Source organism: Lemur catta, chromosome 14, assembly GCF_020740605.2.
Source record: "Lemur catta isolate mLemCat1 chromosome 14, mLemCat1.pri, whole genome shotgun sequence".
Classification (NCBI taxonomy): Eukaryota; Metazoa; Chordata; class Mammalia; order Primates; family Lemuridae; genus Lemur; species Lemur catta.
Window position 1 is genome coordinate 28588071 of NC_059141.1, and position 14226 is coordinate 28602296.

At 41.0% G+C, this 14226-nt stretch overlaps 1 protein-coding gene and 1 long non-coding RNA gene across 4 annotated transcripts in view; one reads left to right on the forward strand and one right to left on the reverse strand.

The window, feature by feature from the left end:
- Positions 1–14226, forward strand: part of LOC123649632 — a 42030-nt gene that overhangs the window by 515 nt on the left and 27289 nt on the right. For all 3 annotated transcript variants that reach the window (XR_006739091.1, XR_006739093.1, XR_006739092.1), the window contains exon 2: positions 1270–2520. This is a non-coding gene — a long non-coding RNA (uncharacterized LOC123649632). The remainder of the gene's footprint in view (positions 1–1269; positions 2521–14226) is intronic.
- The window catches only part of LGI1 (leucine rich glioma inactivated 1), a 36557-nt gene continuing 22793 nt past the window's right edge, over positions 463–14226 (reverse strand). Inside the window, exons 5-8 of the mRNA XM_045567783.1 lie at positions 7715–7786; positions 4993–5162; positions 4547–4711; positions 463–1653 (exon numbers count right to left, since the gene is read on the reverse strand). Coding sequence (XP_045423739.1) covers positions 818–1653; positions 4547–4711; positions 4993–5162; positions 7715–7786 — 1243 coding nt within the window. The 3' untranslated portion in view covers positions 463–817. The remainder of the gene's footprint in view (positions 1654–4546; positions 4712–4992; positions 5163–7714; positions 7787–14226) is intronic.

Below are 14226 nucleotides of genomic sequence, written 5' to 3' on the forward strand. Positions count from 1 at the left end.
TACAATCTCTATCAGCTGTCACATGAGTCTAGAGTCAGATATTTAGAAAGTCCCTGAATAGGATTTTTAAAATCCTAAATCTTGATTTTAGTTTCTCCTATAGGTTATCTGAGTAATGGTTTTAGTGGAGGCTATCAGACAGGAAAGAATGAGTCTTACTGTCCTTTTTTTCAAATTAGTTTTCTTGTAATAGACAAATTTCTCTACTCGTCTTTTAATTTGTCACCATTTCACCTAAAAATATCCCTAAAAGCCATGACCTCTGGAAACACCTTTGAATGTTCAAAATCAGCTGACACAACCACACTGTTCATAAATTATGGGTAATCAATATCAGTGTTTTAGCTTCTCTCGTGATTCATACCATAAATACTTGACCCACATATAACCCTATTGTATAAAACTATTTCCTCTATATGCCATCAAGAATAAAACACCTCCTGTAAATAATTACCTTTGGGATATGAAAGAAAATGTAAACATTTTATTTGGCAGTTGTTTCTGAACACATGAATAAATAAATGGAAAAGTACATATTAATATTTCTTTTTGGAGTAACAGATACCATTAAACGCTTATTTACACATCTTCACTGCAAAGAACAGTTACACAATTGAATTTTGTCTTATAAAAGGTCACTTCCCACACCACTGGACTGGACAGTTAAGGATGAGATACTGGTAGTGCTTGGTTCTAGCAGTCTCAATGTTTGAAAGGCATTCATTTGCAAGTGTGATAAGAAGAGTCATCATGCATTGAGTTCATCCGGGTCATGGACTGTAGAAAGTTTCTGATGGCAGCCACAGAATTTGGTGTCTCATGCGCTTAAGTCAACTATGACATGTTTGTAAATCTGTGTATTTCCCTTAAAACTGGAAGCAAAAAGGAAATTACGCTTATTAATGGACACATGCGTGAATGATCTTGGTGCCTGAACGTTTAATTCCTGAAATTTCACAAATTTGGCTTTCTCTGCATCCCAGTTATACACTTGCGTAAAGGAGTAATCACTCCCAAGAATTGCATATTGGTAACTATTTATCTGAAGAGGCTGGAACACCATGGATCCTCGGGATGGCATCCTCTGAATATCCTGGAACGAGGATCCTCCCCATTTCATGACCTTGGAATCACCAATGAACCTTGTCAAGCAAATGTACACATCACCTTTCACTGAGAAGTGCTTTACGGCATACACATCCTCCATGTTAGGAATGTCAGTTTGGTTAGTGAATAATTGTGTCGCTTTGTTCCACTGGTAAATTACAGGACGCTGGGAACTACTGGACAGGATTAAATGAGGCGTTCTGAGTGTCTGCGGTGTTCTGACGATTTCTAGATATTCCACATCGGTGTCTCTGTACCACGCATGTAAGGATTGATGGGAGTAGAATCCATTTCCGTTCCATTTGTAAATGGTGGTGAACCCGGCTTTTGAACTGTCAGCAACGACAAAGTACCAGTTGTTTTCGATCTTGAATGTTTCAATGTCATTGGGTTTTCGGATTTTGAGAATTTCAATATCCTGGATTTTTATGAATTTGTTTGCAAAACTGTCCCGCTTATAGATGTGAGAGCCACCAAACAGCTGGGCCACAATAACGTAGAGCTGAGTTTCAATGACTATAGGCTTGCACACTACTGTGGATGTGCCTGGGAAGAGACAAATGAGAGATTAGTTGTGTGGCCATCCTCTTTCGGAACATGTAAACATGCAGGCAGGGTCCATACCACTTCCACACAAGTCAGCTTGAAACAAGAGATTTCCTTGGCTGATTAGGCAAGGCCGATCTCCAAGGCCCAATGGCAGGAGTGTCCTGAAATTCTGTCTTTGTACATGTTGGAGCCTTGTTACCAACAATTGAGTCATCATGTCACATCCAGATGTTCAGGCTACATGGCTGAGTTTTCTCCTCTCACTTCTTGCAGAAAGAAAGCATTGCTTGCCCTAACATCATGAGTTAGTCATAGTAGTTCTAACAAAAAATATCATTTATTGAGCACCTACTCTGTGCTTTGTCAAACCACCCCATTAAATTTTCCCATTATCTTAAGAGAGAGATATCATTATTCTCCCTTGTCCCGATAAATAAACCAAAGCTTAGAGAGGCCAAGTTCTGCTAGCAGAAGGCAGAGTTGGGATTCAAACCCAGGCTTACCAGCATCTCTAGGTTTTAAACCCGAGCTGGGGAGAGATTAGCTGTTCCAGGGCTTCCAACTTCCTACAACATTCTAGAACCATCCAATGAAGTCCAGAGCTGTGATCTGGGCAGCCCACCACTCTACCTGTAATTGTTTTGCTCTAACTGTGAACTGCTTTTTCCTCTAGAATAACCTGATTGTCCCCTGATGAAGGAAGGAGAACCACCTGTCACTCTTCTGGAGCTTTAGGTCACTGGTGAAAGGACAGAAAAGAAGGAAGAGGAATCCTGGAGAAAACTGAAAGAGTGGTACAGCCGTGGGTGATGCTCTCAGAAAATGATACAGGATCTGTCAGTTGCCTAGCTTGGTAACCTTTTGGTAAGAGTTTGACATTTATCAATAGATTCTGATCTCCTAGAGGTTCCTTGGCTCTGGGAAATCCAAGGACAGGACAGGCAAATTCAGGACCCAGACCTCTTCTAACTGCAGCTCTAGGGGCTGTGAGGCAGAAAATTCCACACTAACTCTTTCTGCTAACTGGTTCCATCCATAGATAAAATTTTTTTATTTGGGACTCTTTTTGGGACTAAACTGATTGTGTGACCTTGGAAAAAATTACTTAACTTCTCTGGGGTTCAGTTTTCTCTTCTGTACAATGAGGATTTCTACTAGATCAAGGATGGCCCCTAGATTTCACTATATGCACCAATGTTGATTGACTGATTAATTGTGGCTACCTGGAGAACTGTGTTGAGAAGGAGTCTGTGGCCATGTCTGCACTCTGCAAGAAAGACTGCCATGATAGATTAGTGGTGTCTGTCTAGGATGAGGGAAGGGATAGTGCATATGTGACTTATCTTTGTCATCTGCTATGGTTTGAATGTTTGTATCCCTTTAAAATTCATGTTGAAACTTAATCCCCAATGCAATAATATTAAGAGGTGGGGCCTTTAGGAGGTGATTAGGCCATGAGGACTCCACACTCATGAAAGAGATTAATGCCCTTACAAAAGGACTTGAGGGAGTCTGTTTGGCTCTTTTTTGCCCTTCTGCCATGTGAGGACACAGAAAAGGCACCATCTTTGAAGCAGAGAGTAAGCTCTCACCAGATACTAAGTGGACTGATTCTTGTTCATGGACTTCCCAGCCTCCAGAACTCTGAGAAATACATTTTTATTGTTTGTAAATTACCCAGTCTGAGGTATTTTTGTTATAGCAGCAGGAAGGGACTAAGACATCATCTTAGACAAAATGAGCTCCAAGGTGCTATTTAAAAGTCTACAAATGTATGATTCATTTCTCTTTTAAGTTCTCTCTAAAGAGTCATTCAAAGAAATTGATTGCACACAGGTAAGGAGAATCTGGCTTAGACAGCACCCAACCCTGCTGCAGTCCACTGGAAAACTTAGGGGGGCTTAGGGAGAAAAGGAAAGAAGGATTCTAAAAGGGTCTCAGTTCGGGGGGGAACCCCTTCATCTAAGCAACCTTAGTCTCGAGCAAGCCCCAGACCTGTCTTGAGCCTTTGAGCAATGGGGCTGATGGACACCAGCAAAATCTAATTATGACCATCCAAGCCTTGTCTAAAGGGTGACCTCTTATGGGGAGGTTTGAGTGCTCTTAGGAGCAGATTTAAAGTGTAGAAGCTAAAGCTGATGTAAAAATTTCAGAGGGAGCTCCATGTCCCAATTTATGACATTATTTTAAAAATTGTTGATGTGGTAAAGAAACTTAAGAGATCACCTGAGTATAAGTTTTCATGGAAAGAGTTGAATCCCATGGCCACATTAAGTGTGAAAAATACTCAAAACAGTTGACTCGCTGCAGGACCTCTCAGAGCCTCTAATATATATATTTTGAATCTCCAAGAGGGAGATATAGTTCACAGATTTATTGGGCCACAAAATCCTTTTTGTTACAAGCCATACATTAACATTTTGTAGAAGAAATGTTTGTGTAACAAAGTTTGAAACTTGTTGATCTAAAATAATCTCCTTACTTTATAGCTAATAGAAAGGGGGGGCCCAGTGAGGGTGAGTGGGTTGCCCAGCTAGCATGCAGCAGAAGCTGAATTAGAACTCATGATTCCTAGTCAAATATGTTTTCTTTGAAGAAAAATAATCCAATTTTTATTATGTATTTATTATTCTAGGTCCTATGCTAAGTTTCTTGAATACATGATCACAGTATCTTACTGATAATCCTGTGAATTAGATATTATTCCCATTTTACAAGTGAGAAAATTAAGGCTTAGAGAACAATCCCAGCTCACTTAGTAAATGCTAGAGTTGGAATTCAAATGACTACAAGCCTGCTCAATGCATTCCCTCATACCACTCATTTTTCCCTGTTGCCTTGGCTGAAGCAGTTTAACTTCCCACTCAAAATACTATCAGGCTTTTCATACCTGTAATGTTGTCATAATTCCGGAAAGTCTTTTCTACGTGGTCCCATTCAAGGAAAATGCATTTTCCAGTAAAAGGCTGAGCGATGACTACATACTCATCGTTCAGATAAGAGAAAGTGTCTATGGACAGAGATTGATAAGGCAGGTCTTGAGACTTTGCAAATTCTGCAAAAATAGAAAATGATGATAAGTAACTGTGAGCTAATATGTCTTTCCTTGGCTAGCTCTCAAATACCCATAAGAAATACATTTGTTTTACAGAAATAGTAAAATTGCCATTTTATTATTTCTTTTAAACACATGAAGTTTTAATGGTTCATAATTTTTAAAAAATTAAATTGCACAGCTGGTTTTTAAGATATAAAAAAGTCCATTCCCACACACACACACACACACACAAATGTAGCCTTTAATTTTGTGGGGTGGAATGATTTTGAATATATTACCTGTAATGATACAATCAAAGTCCTTAGAAGAGAGACTATTGATTTTGCGCTTCTTGTATTCTGGGGGCCCTTCGCAGTAGATGTCTTCCACAGTTGCATTGGTGTGGCTGAGCCATTCCACCAGCCATTTTAGTTTACAGTCACAATTAAATGAATTCCCCCTCAGGTCCCTGAAAGACAAACTTCAGCTGCTTTTGCTGTACAAGAGCCCTATGTACGCAGGCATGACTTCTACATCAGCAATTAACGTGTGCAGCATGACCTTACCTGGCTTTACATTGTATCCCATAATCTGCCTTGAACCTGACAGACCATTCATTTTGGGCTCAGGGAATTACTAAAGTGCACCCTTGAAGACCACCCCAGTCAATGGAACCTTATAACACTCCCTCTCAGATTCCAGGGTGGCTCAGTCTAAAGCTGTGCTGTCAATAGAAATAGTATGTGAGCCACGTATGTAATTTAAAATTTTCTATAGCCACATCTTAAAAAGTAAAAATAAACAGGTGTAATTAATTTTAACAATATATTTCATTCAACCCAATACCTACAAAATATTATCATTTTGACCTGTCATCAACATAAATGTTATTGAGATATTTCACATTCTTTTTTAAACCAAGTCTTTGAAATCCAGTGTGTATTTTATACTTACCATATATCTCAATTTGGATGTGAAATTTTTATCAGAAATATGGGACCTGAATTTAGATTTCATAAAATTTAGAGTTGAAAAAAATAGATTCATACACCCAAGTTGTTCCAAACATACTTAAAAGTTTTCTAATAATTGAACTAAGAATCAACTTTTAAATTTAAATTTAATTTTTAAAAAATTAAGTAAAATTTAAAATTCAGTTTCTCTGTGGCACTAGGACCACATTTCCAGTGCTCAGTGACCCCGGGTGTCTGGTGGCTACCATATTGGACAGCACAGATTTAAAGGATAGAAGATAGTGATTGTTGTAACATTTAATTAAATTGAGTGAGCTATTTGCCTTTCTTCTTCCTCACAACATAATTAATCCTGATCCTCTTCCATGGTCTACAAATTTGGTTTTAAAGGAAAATGACTTTGACACAGCAGAGTTAACACAGACATCCGATAGCTCATGCCTGTAATAAATTATACAGCGTAGATAGTTTAAATTCCCACATATGACCCCAACTCACCAAGTTCTCTGTTTATTTGCATTGCTTCTGTTCAGGAATTCCATCTCCTTTCCTGGTCACACAGAATTCCTAAGATAGGTGCTGCCTTCTCTTCACATAGCACATAAATAACTTTTAAATGCCCAAACATTTAAAAATGTTTTTTAGGAGTTACTTTCAAGAAAGCCAAGAAATCCACTAAAAGGCAAGTTGGCATGAATCTGTGTACTTCTAAGATAATTCTTGATTTGGGCACATCAGAGCAGGCCCAAAAGGCCAAACACATCATGGGATTCCCTAGAGAGACTGGGCCAATTTTGGGGTTTTGTTTACTAGCGTAGGGTACAGAATGACACAAGAGCAGGGTAAAGTGCCCCCAGTAAGCTGCATCTCAAGATGCCATGGAGCATCATCTAATTTCCCAGACATTCCCAGAACTGACCTCATCTCCCAAGAGACTCTGACCCAGAATGATGAGTGGCAATTTTTTGGGCTACTGTAAACCAGAGCAGATAACTGTGGTCCATCCAGGACTGTCTTGAAAGTGTCCCAGTTTGGGCACTGTCTTGGAAATAAACCACCATTCAGGAATTGGAGTAATAGGCATGGAGGAGGGGCTGGGGGAATACTGCCAGGAACAAAGAAAGTTTTTCATTAGCTTACTGATTTGAAGTTAAATACTGGGCTTAGGGGAAAATACTTGACTCAGATTTTTTGTTATTGGAGAAAAGTTTTGAATATATATCCTATAGCAAAATACCTGAATAATAATAATAATAAAAAACTTTTGTTTTCATATATCCTTTCATTTGTTCCTGTATTCTATCTTATGACCTTTAAATACCTTTCTAATGTTCTGGAAGGCACTTAATGAAGCTAAATTGCTTTTGAAAGGGTTAGGCATATATTACTTGCTTTGCTTACAGCAAAATATACAAATTCCTTACAAAGATCTTTCATTCTGAGGCTTAAAAGTCAAAGTTTGAAAGCTCTTTTGTTTGAAAAAGGGTCAAAAATAATTAAGTTCATTCCCTTCCTAGGGCTTAAGCCAAATTCCTAGGGATTAAGCCTAGAGTTGTTGTTCAGTTTAATGAGAGAGAAGGCAAACTTTCCCCCTTCCCCCACTTCCTGCTCCATTTCTCTGTTGACTGACCAACCCAAGGGTGTAACCTTTCATCTTTTCTCTGTCAGTTTCCCAGACTCCTTTATGTTATTCCTTTGTAGCCCTACTTCCTGGACCTCATGAGAAAAAGGGGATCTTGAAATTTCTATTTGGGTCTCCTTTTCCCACCCCCTCAAAGTCCCTTATCATCACTCCCTGCCATATAGACACACATTTTTGTCAAAGGAATGCCTGGGTACTATAGATTCAGAATTTCCAGTGGCAAAGACCATAAAAGATTCAAACGTTAGTCCATGTAAATTTAAACTTTAGGCCAATTTAAAATTAAAATTTAAAAATGCTAATTTAATTTAAAAGCCAATTAAAAATTCTACTCATCAATACCAGGCTTCCTTGTTAATGACTGCAAATTAATTAATTGTTCAGTGATTTCTTAGGTCCTCTTACACATTTGTTAAAGAATCCAGGCCTTTGAAAATATCTTTTGGGAGTGTCTGGAGATTGTTGTTTGCGAGGCTCCTGGAAAAAAAAAAAGTAATACCAACTGTAGTGACAAATTAAATCAATGCACTTAATGATAAAGCTGGTCATGTGTCCCTCTTGTCATTTCCAGTCTACTAAATTATTTGCTGTGCTTTCTTTTTTTCTTCTGAGACACTCCTCAGATTCCTGCTGTTGTATTTTCAGTTCCTGATCTGCTTGCTTCAGCACTCACTCAGTATTTGTGTAACACTTTATGTTGGTTAAAAAACAACAATAACAACAAAAAAAAAAAACTAGCAACAAAATGATGCCTGAGCATTGATCTTTCTATTTAGAACAGAAAGTGAGATTCACACTCTCAGACATTCTGTCTGGGGATGTCTCCCGCATGGTGGCTAACCTGGTGATGGTATCCCCTCCTCTCTTGCTCTTTCTCCCTTCTGAAACTGCCTTTTATAAAATTAATAGAGTGCCACAAGGTGGGAGCTGTGATAGGGGAAATATATATATAACCAGCCACTGTTCCCTAGCTTGCTTGCCTGTAATTGCTCACTACTCAGGGGTCGTGTAGCTGATGGTCATGAAGATTCTTAGCTTTCTGCATTGCTCCCGTAGACAACATCACCCTTGTGAAACCTAAGGCTAGTTTTTGAGACATCTTCTAGTTCCTGCATTCTGGAGAAAAGGCTGACCCACTCAGACCAGTGGCCTATACCAAGGAACTGACTCAACTGGTCTTATGACCTCTGCCCAAGAACTGACTTAGCAAAGAAGACAATTTCTACGCCACTATGGTTCTGCCCCGAACCCAACCAATTAGCAGACCCAATTGCCTCGCCCTTTGCCCACCAAACTATCTTTAAAAACCCTTTCTCCCAAATTCTCGGGGAGACAGATTTGAGAACTACTTCTGGTCTCCTCACATGATGTCTGCAATATTGAACTCTTTCTCCACTGTGACCCCTGCTGTCTCAGTGTATTCCTCTTGAGCAGTGAGCAAGGAACCTGATAAGGCTCCTTCTCCTCACTTGCTCCAGGGCAGCTAAACCTCCAACTCACAGTACCAATGGCCCTACCCCTTCGCCAGCACATCCTTTCTTCTTTCCAAAGCCCACACCCCCCTTTCCCTATGTTTTCCCTTTTAGCTTCATTCATTCCACCACAGGAAAAAGCTTTCTCACAAAGCTTATCCTCTTTCATCATTTCCCTCTTCTCCCCTCTTCCAGTTCTCGCCCTGTTATCACAGGATTTATCTTCTCTTTCCCTTTCTATTTGTTCTTCCACAAATCACTTAGAATGACTCTAATCAAGCTTGATGAGTAGGAAGTAGTCCCGACAGTGTCAAGAAAAGGGAAATGTGTGCACATTACAGAAGTGCAGACATGGTAAGAGCTGATGTTCTACGATCAGGGAAGGGCACCACGTACTGTAATTTTCCATATTTAACCAGCACCGTACATATATATGTTATATACTTTTCTTAGGGGTGTTATTGTTTTCACAATAAAAATAGAAAACAAAAACTAAAACAAAAGAGCCCATATTGTTGGCCTCCAAAGCCCTCGAAAATTGTCTCAACTTCCTTTTAAAACACACCCACGAGTCTTCTATGTCTTCTACCTCCACTAATTAAATATGAGATTTCTCAAGTGCAAACATTTAAGACTGTTAGAATCTATTTTTAAGTTAGTTATGTTGTTTTTCTGAGTTTTAGAAATTACTACTAAATTGAAAAACTGTTTGCAACGAACCTCAGAACCCTTGGAACGTAAGAATGGGAACTGAATCAGAAAGGTCCATTCTCGATGACAGTCCATTTTGTGATGAAGGGCATGGCTTTGGCGTCATTCTGAGCTAGGTTTGAATCCTGACTCCAGCATTTACTGGCTGTAAGACTTTGGTTATGGATCTTTTCCAAAACTCACTTATTTCATTTTTAAGTGGAGCTAATAATACCTTATCTCCCAGGATTATTGGAAAAGGAAAATGAGAAAACCAGGATAGTGCCTGGCATCGGGACCACTCTCAGAAGAGTAGCTGGGGAGGGGCTGGGAGGAAGGAGAAGGGTTTCTGTGTGTGTACATTGTCCAAGAAATAACATTTGGAAAACTGACCATACGAATGAACGGCTATGGCTGTTCACACCTGTAGCATCACTAAAATGCCGCTAAAGAGGACTATTCAAGAGAATGTCTCCACATCTTACTAACTGGGTTGAAAGAAGAGCTTGAACCAGTCCAGAGTCACCCCCAAGTTGTGTGTCTCAATTTATTTGCTGGCACAACATGTCTTAAAGGTCTCACCTTAATGTTACCTAAGTGGATGTCCCTCTCTCAGAAACTGGCACAAACTGCCCTGGCTGTAGGGCACAGATCTGGAGGAGGCTGGGACACAGTGGCCATGAAATGATTAAACAGTCAAATCCTGAATCACTGCTGCCAATAGGGTTATACAGGAAGAGGCAACATGCTTGTGTTACTGTCCAGTGGGGATTCTTTTAAACAATGGGCAAATCGGGAAGTTCCACTTCCTGCCCACGGGAGTAGAGCCTCATGTACCCAGGGTGCAGGCCAACTGCAGAAGCAGATGGCAAAAGAGTCAGAGACAGAGACTCGGAGCTGCGGGGCTTCTGGAATAGCGGGTGGTGTTTTTGCATGATGAGATGGAGGACTTTTAATTCGCCAGAATTGGGGGATGGGGCTGAGAGAGGCAGGTCAGCCTGATGGGCTGTGGAATGAGGCATTTGGCCTCCTGAGGACTTCGTGTGACAGGGAGGCTCTCGCTGTGGGAACCAGGGGGTGCGGGAGTCAGAGCAGCATGATAGGAGCTGAGGGGAAATGGCAGATGGGTTTACTGCGCCCAGTGTCACCCCTTTGCTGCTCCACTACCAAAACCTCAGTACTGCCTCGCAATGCACTGCTTCTAAAGGAGAAAGGATGGCGCTTCACGCCTAGGTTTGGGGGTGGGAGGCATGAGAAGGCTTCCTGGACTCGTAAGATAAGCAGAATCAAAAAGAAGTAAGACTCAGAAATGAGAGCGAGGGTTCCAGATGCCCAAGGCCCAGGAGCTAGAGTTTAGACAGCTTCCCTACATTTCTGGGAGGCCCCAGTGGCATCGGGGTACATTTGGATAAAAAGAAAGCAGGTACACGGCCTTGGGCAGAGAAGGATTTAGCAAAGCAGTGCTGACAGAGCCTGGGAGTTATTCTGCAAAAAATATAACAGGGCCCTGACATATAAAGCAACCTTCGAGTGCGGGCTGACTGGTACAGGGTGAAGGATGTGTCAGATACATGGAAGGGGATCAGCAGACCCTGCAAAGGTAAAACGAGAAATATGAAATGGCCCTGCACGGAAGGAATCATGTCTTAGCTGAGGCCACTTAGGAGTGTTTACCAGTTCCCAAGTGAAGAGAAATTGGAAATATTAGCAGCCCGGTGCACAAGTGAAGAAATATATTTGATCTAGCATTGTCTATAGGCACAAAGAATTAGAAACAACCTGCATGTCCATTGAGAAGGGATTGTGTAAATAAATAATGGTTCACATTTAACATGGAATATTTCATAAGAGATTTTTAAAATGAGGTCTCTATGATTTAACATGATGTCTAAGTGTAGAGAGTAATCCTGCTAGAAGAAGGAGCATAGAACTCTGTAGATGCATAAAAAAGCTCTATAAAGAGATATAAAAACTGTTGCTTGAGGTTATATGTAACCGCTTTTGCTGTATAAATATCTGGATTGTGAGAGCTTTTATCATTATACATGTATTATTATTTTATGACCAGGAGAAACAAAGAATGAAGCTGACTTTTTAAAAGGATCCTATTGCTTAGTATTTATGTATATCTCTAGTTCTGTCCGGTGAGATTCAGTCATTCTAAATCAAAGCTACAGGGCGAGAGCAGGAATAAGTGGCCCTTGGGTGCCTGAGTGGTCAGATCATGCAGTGTCTTTCATGAGACCTCCTGTGGGATGGAGCTGCCTTGTTTCCTACAAAATTCCCACACGGTTTCAGGCCCTCACCCCCTAGGAAGGTTGGGGACTATGGTCAGCCCAGGTTTGGAGCCATTGCTGTGGGTTCTTGGCACCAGCGGGAAGCCAGCTGTGAGGAGGGCCCGGAGCCTCTAAAAATCATTATGGGCATACAAGGGCTTAAGGGGATTGTCGGCAGGGGAGAGCTGTTGAGGGCACTGGGGCCAAGGTCACCAGGAAGAAAAAGGGACAAGTCCCGTGATGCTCCCTGAAACCTGCTGAGCATTTGGTCATTATACAAAAGGGGTGACTAGAATGAGATTTGGTGCCTATTGGGGTGTTTAAACAGCTAAAGATATTGAGAAAGCACTTTATGGGTTAAGGTTTGGTTAGGTTATTTTAGGGTTGATGTCAGGATTATCTGATTCTTCAGATTCTACCTATGCATTGAGTTTTGCCACCAGAAAGCAAAATATTTGGATTAAATTTTCTCAGTTTCCTCCTTCCCTCCACTCCATTCCCAGCTTCACATGGTAGTGTGACTTAATATTACTATTCCTTTTTCCTCGATAGAAGCTCTGGTTGAAATATGTGCTGTATCTTTTGTAAAAATGGTAGTGGTTTAGGTGCCAATTTCATCTCAAGTAGGCCGGGGATTAAATGTGAACTTTGTCACTCTCAGAAGTGTGCCCTTAGCCAATTTAATTTAACCTTTCTAAGTTTCTGTTTTGACATTTGCAAAACTGAGGAAAGAATATGGATTTCATTTATTGTGAGAATTAACACATGTAGCCACTAATATTTTTATACACACTCCTTTGCAATGGATTCTAGGAAAAACTCTGTATCTACAGGTGAATTTTTAAGCCTTATGTGTGTCAAGACCATAAAACTGGCAGGGTGTGGTGTCTCACGCCTATAATCCTGGCACTTTTGGAGGCCAAGGTGGGAGGATCACTTAAGCCGAGGAGTTCAAGACCAGCCTGAGCAACATAGCGAGATCCTGTCTCTACAAAACGTAAGAAAAATTAGCTGGGCATGGTGGCATGCTCCTGTAGTCCCAACTACTTTGGAAGCTGAGACAGAAGGCTCACTTAAGTTCAGGAGTTTGAGGTTGCAGTGAGCTATGATGACGCCACTGTACTTTGCTCTCACAAAGTACCCTCCCTCCCCTCAGCCTCACCGCCGCCGTAAAAATCCCCAAGTAGGGGGAGCCTCCTTAAAGTGTGCCTTCAACTAAGCACCACTCTCTAGGTCCTGGTTCAGAGTCTGCCTACGAAATGTTCTTTAAAACACCCAAGATACTGCCCAGCTGGACTCTAGTTGCCTTGAAACTAGCTCAGTAGGGGCAAGCATTCTCAAAGGCAGATGCCCTTCCTTCTCAACTTGGGTGTTCTCATGGTTTACCTGAGAAAGCCTGATTATGACTGCAGAACCCACTGGAAAGTCTTCTCTCTAAGGCAGACCAGACTGGCTCAAACAGCACGTTTGTTTCAGTGCCACAGGGCTCTGCTGCTAGGAAAGCATCGCCCACAGCCATCTGGGGTGCTCCCAGCCCCCCTGCAACGCAGATTCTCAGCTTGGGTTTGTGTCTCACTGAACCTGCGGTGCTACAAGTGCAGTTATTTTAATTTCATAGGAAATGTTTAAAGAGGATATGCACTGCAGCGTTTGCAGTCCTGACTCGGGGCTCACAGAGGTGAGGCAGTGAGTTTAATGTATTCCTAACCGCACATCACGCTCTGTTCTAAGCACTTTGCATACATTAACTCATTGAATCTCAAAACAACCTTAGGTACTGGATAATCTTAAATACCTTGTTACCCTCTACCCCCATTTTAAGAGGTTACTATTGTAGCCCCCATATTATACATGAGCAAGCTAAGGCATAGCGAAGCTAAATGACCTGCCCAAGGTCCCACAGCTGTTAAGGGGCAAAACCAGGCTTTGAACTCAGGCAGTGTGGTGGCAGAGATCACCCTCTCAGCCGCTACATTGCACTACCTCTTAACATAGATGTCAATGCGAAGGCTAAAACAAAGACACCCTGCCTGACTGGGGGCATAGAGGCATCCTGAGTTTGGGGACTGTGACATAGTCCTTGTACCCCCACAGGGCTGAGCAACCAGTAGATAGTCTATAACATGTATAGGTCGATGCCAATTTCCCCCAAATATTTTTATACATGCATACAAACAATTCTGGCTCCCCTTACATGGCACCCAAGGGAATCATTACTTAAAAGTTCATGGGTATTACTAGATGTCAATATATAATGTTTGGAGATTTTGTTATCATTGGCCATAAACTAATTTTTTAGTCTTCATTTTCCTGATGACGAAAATTATACATGCTTATCAGAAAAATTTAAACCCTGCTGAAATACACAAACTATTCAAACATTAAAGTTAAACATATGTAACATTAGTGCAGTGATTCAAAATGAAGTAATTGAGACAGGATTCTAGGATTTGACAGGATTTGTAAGGACTTAACTCTA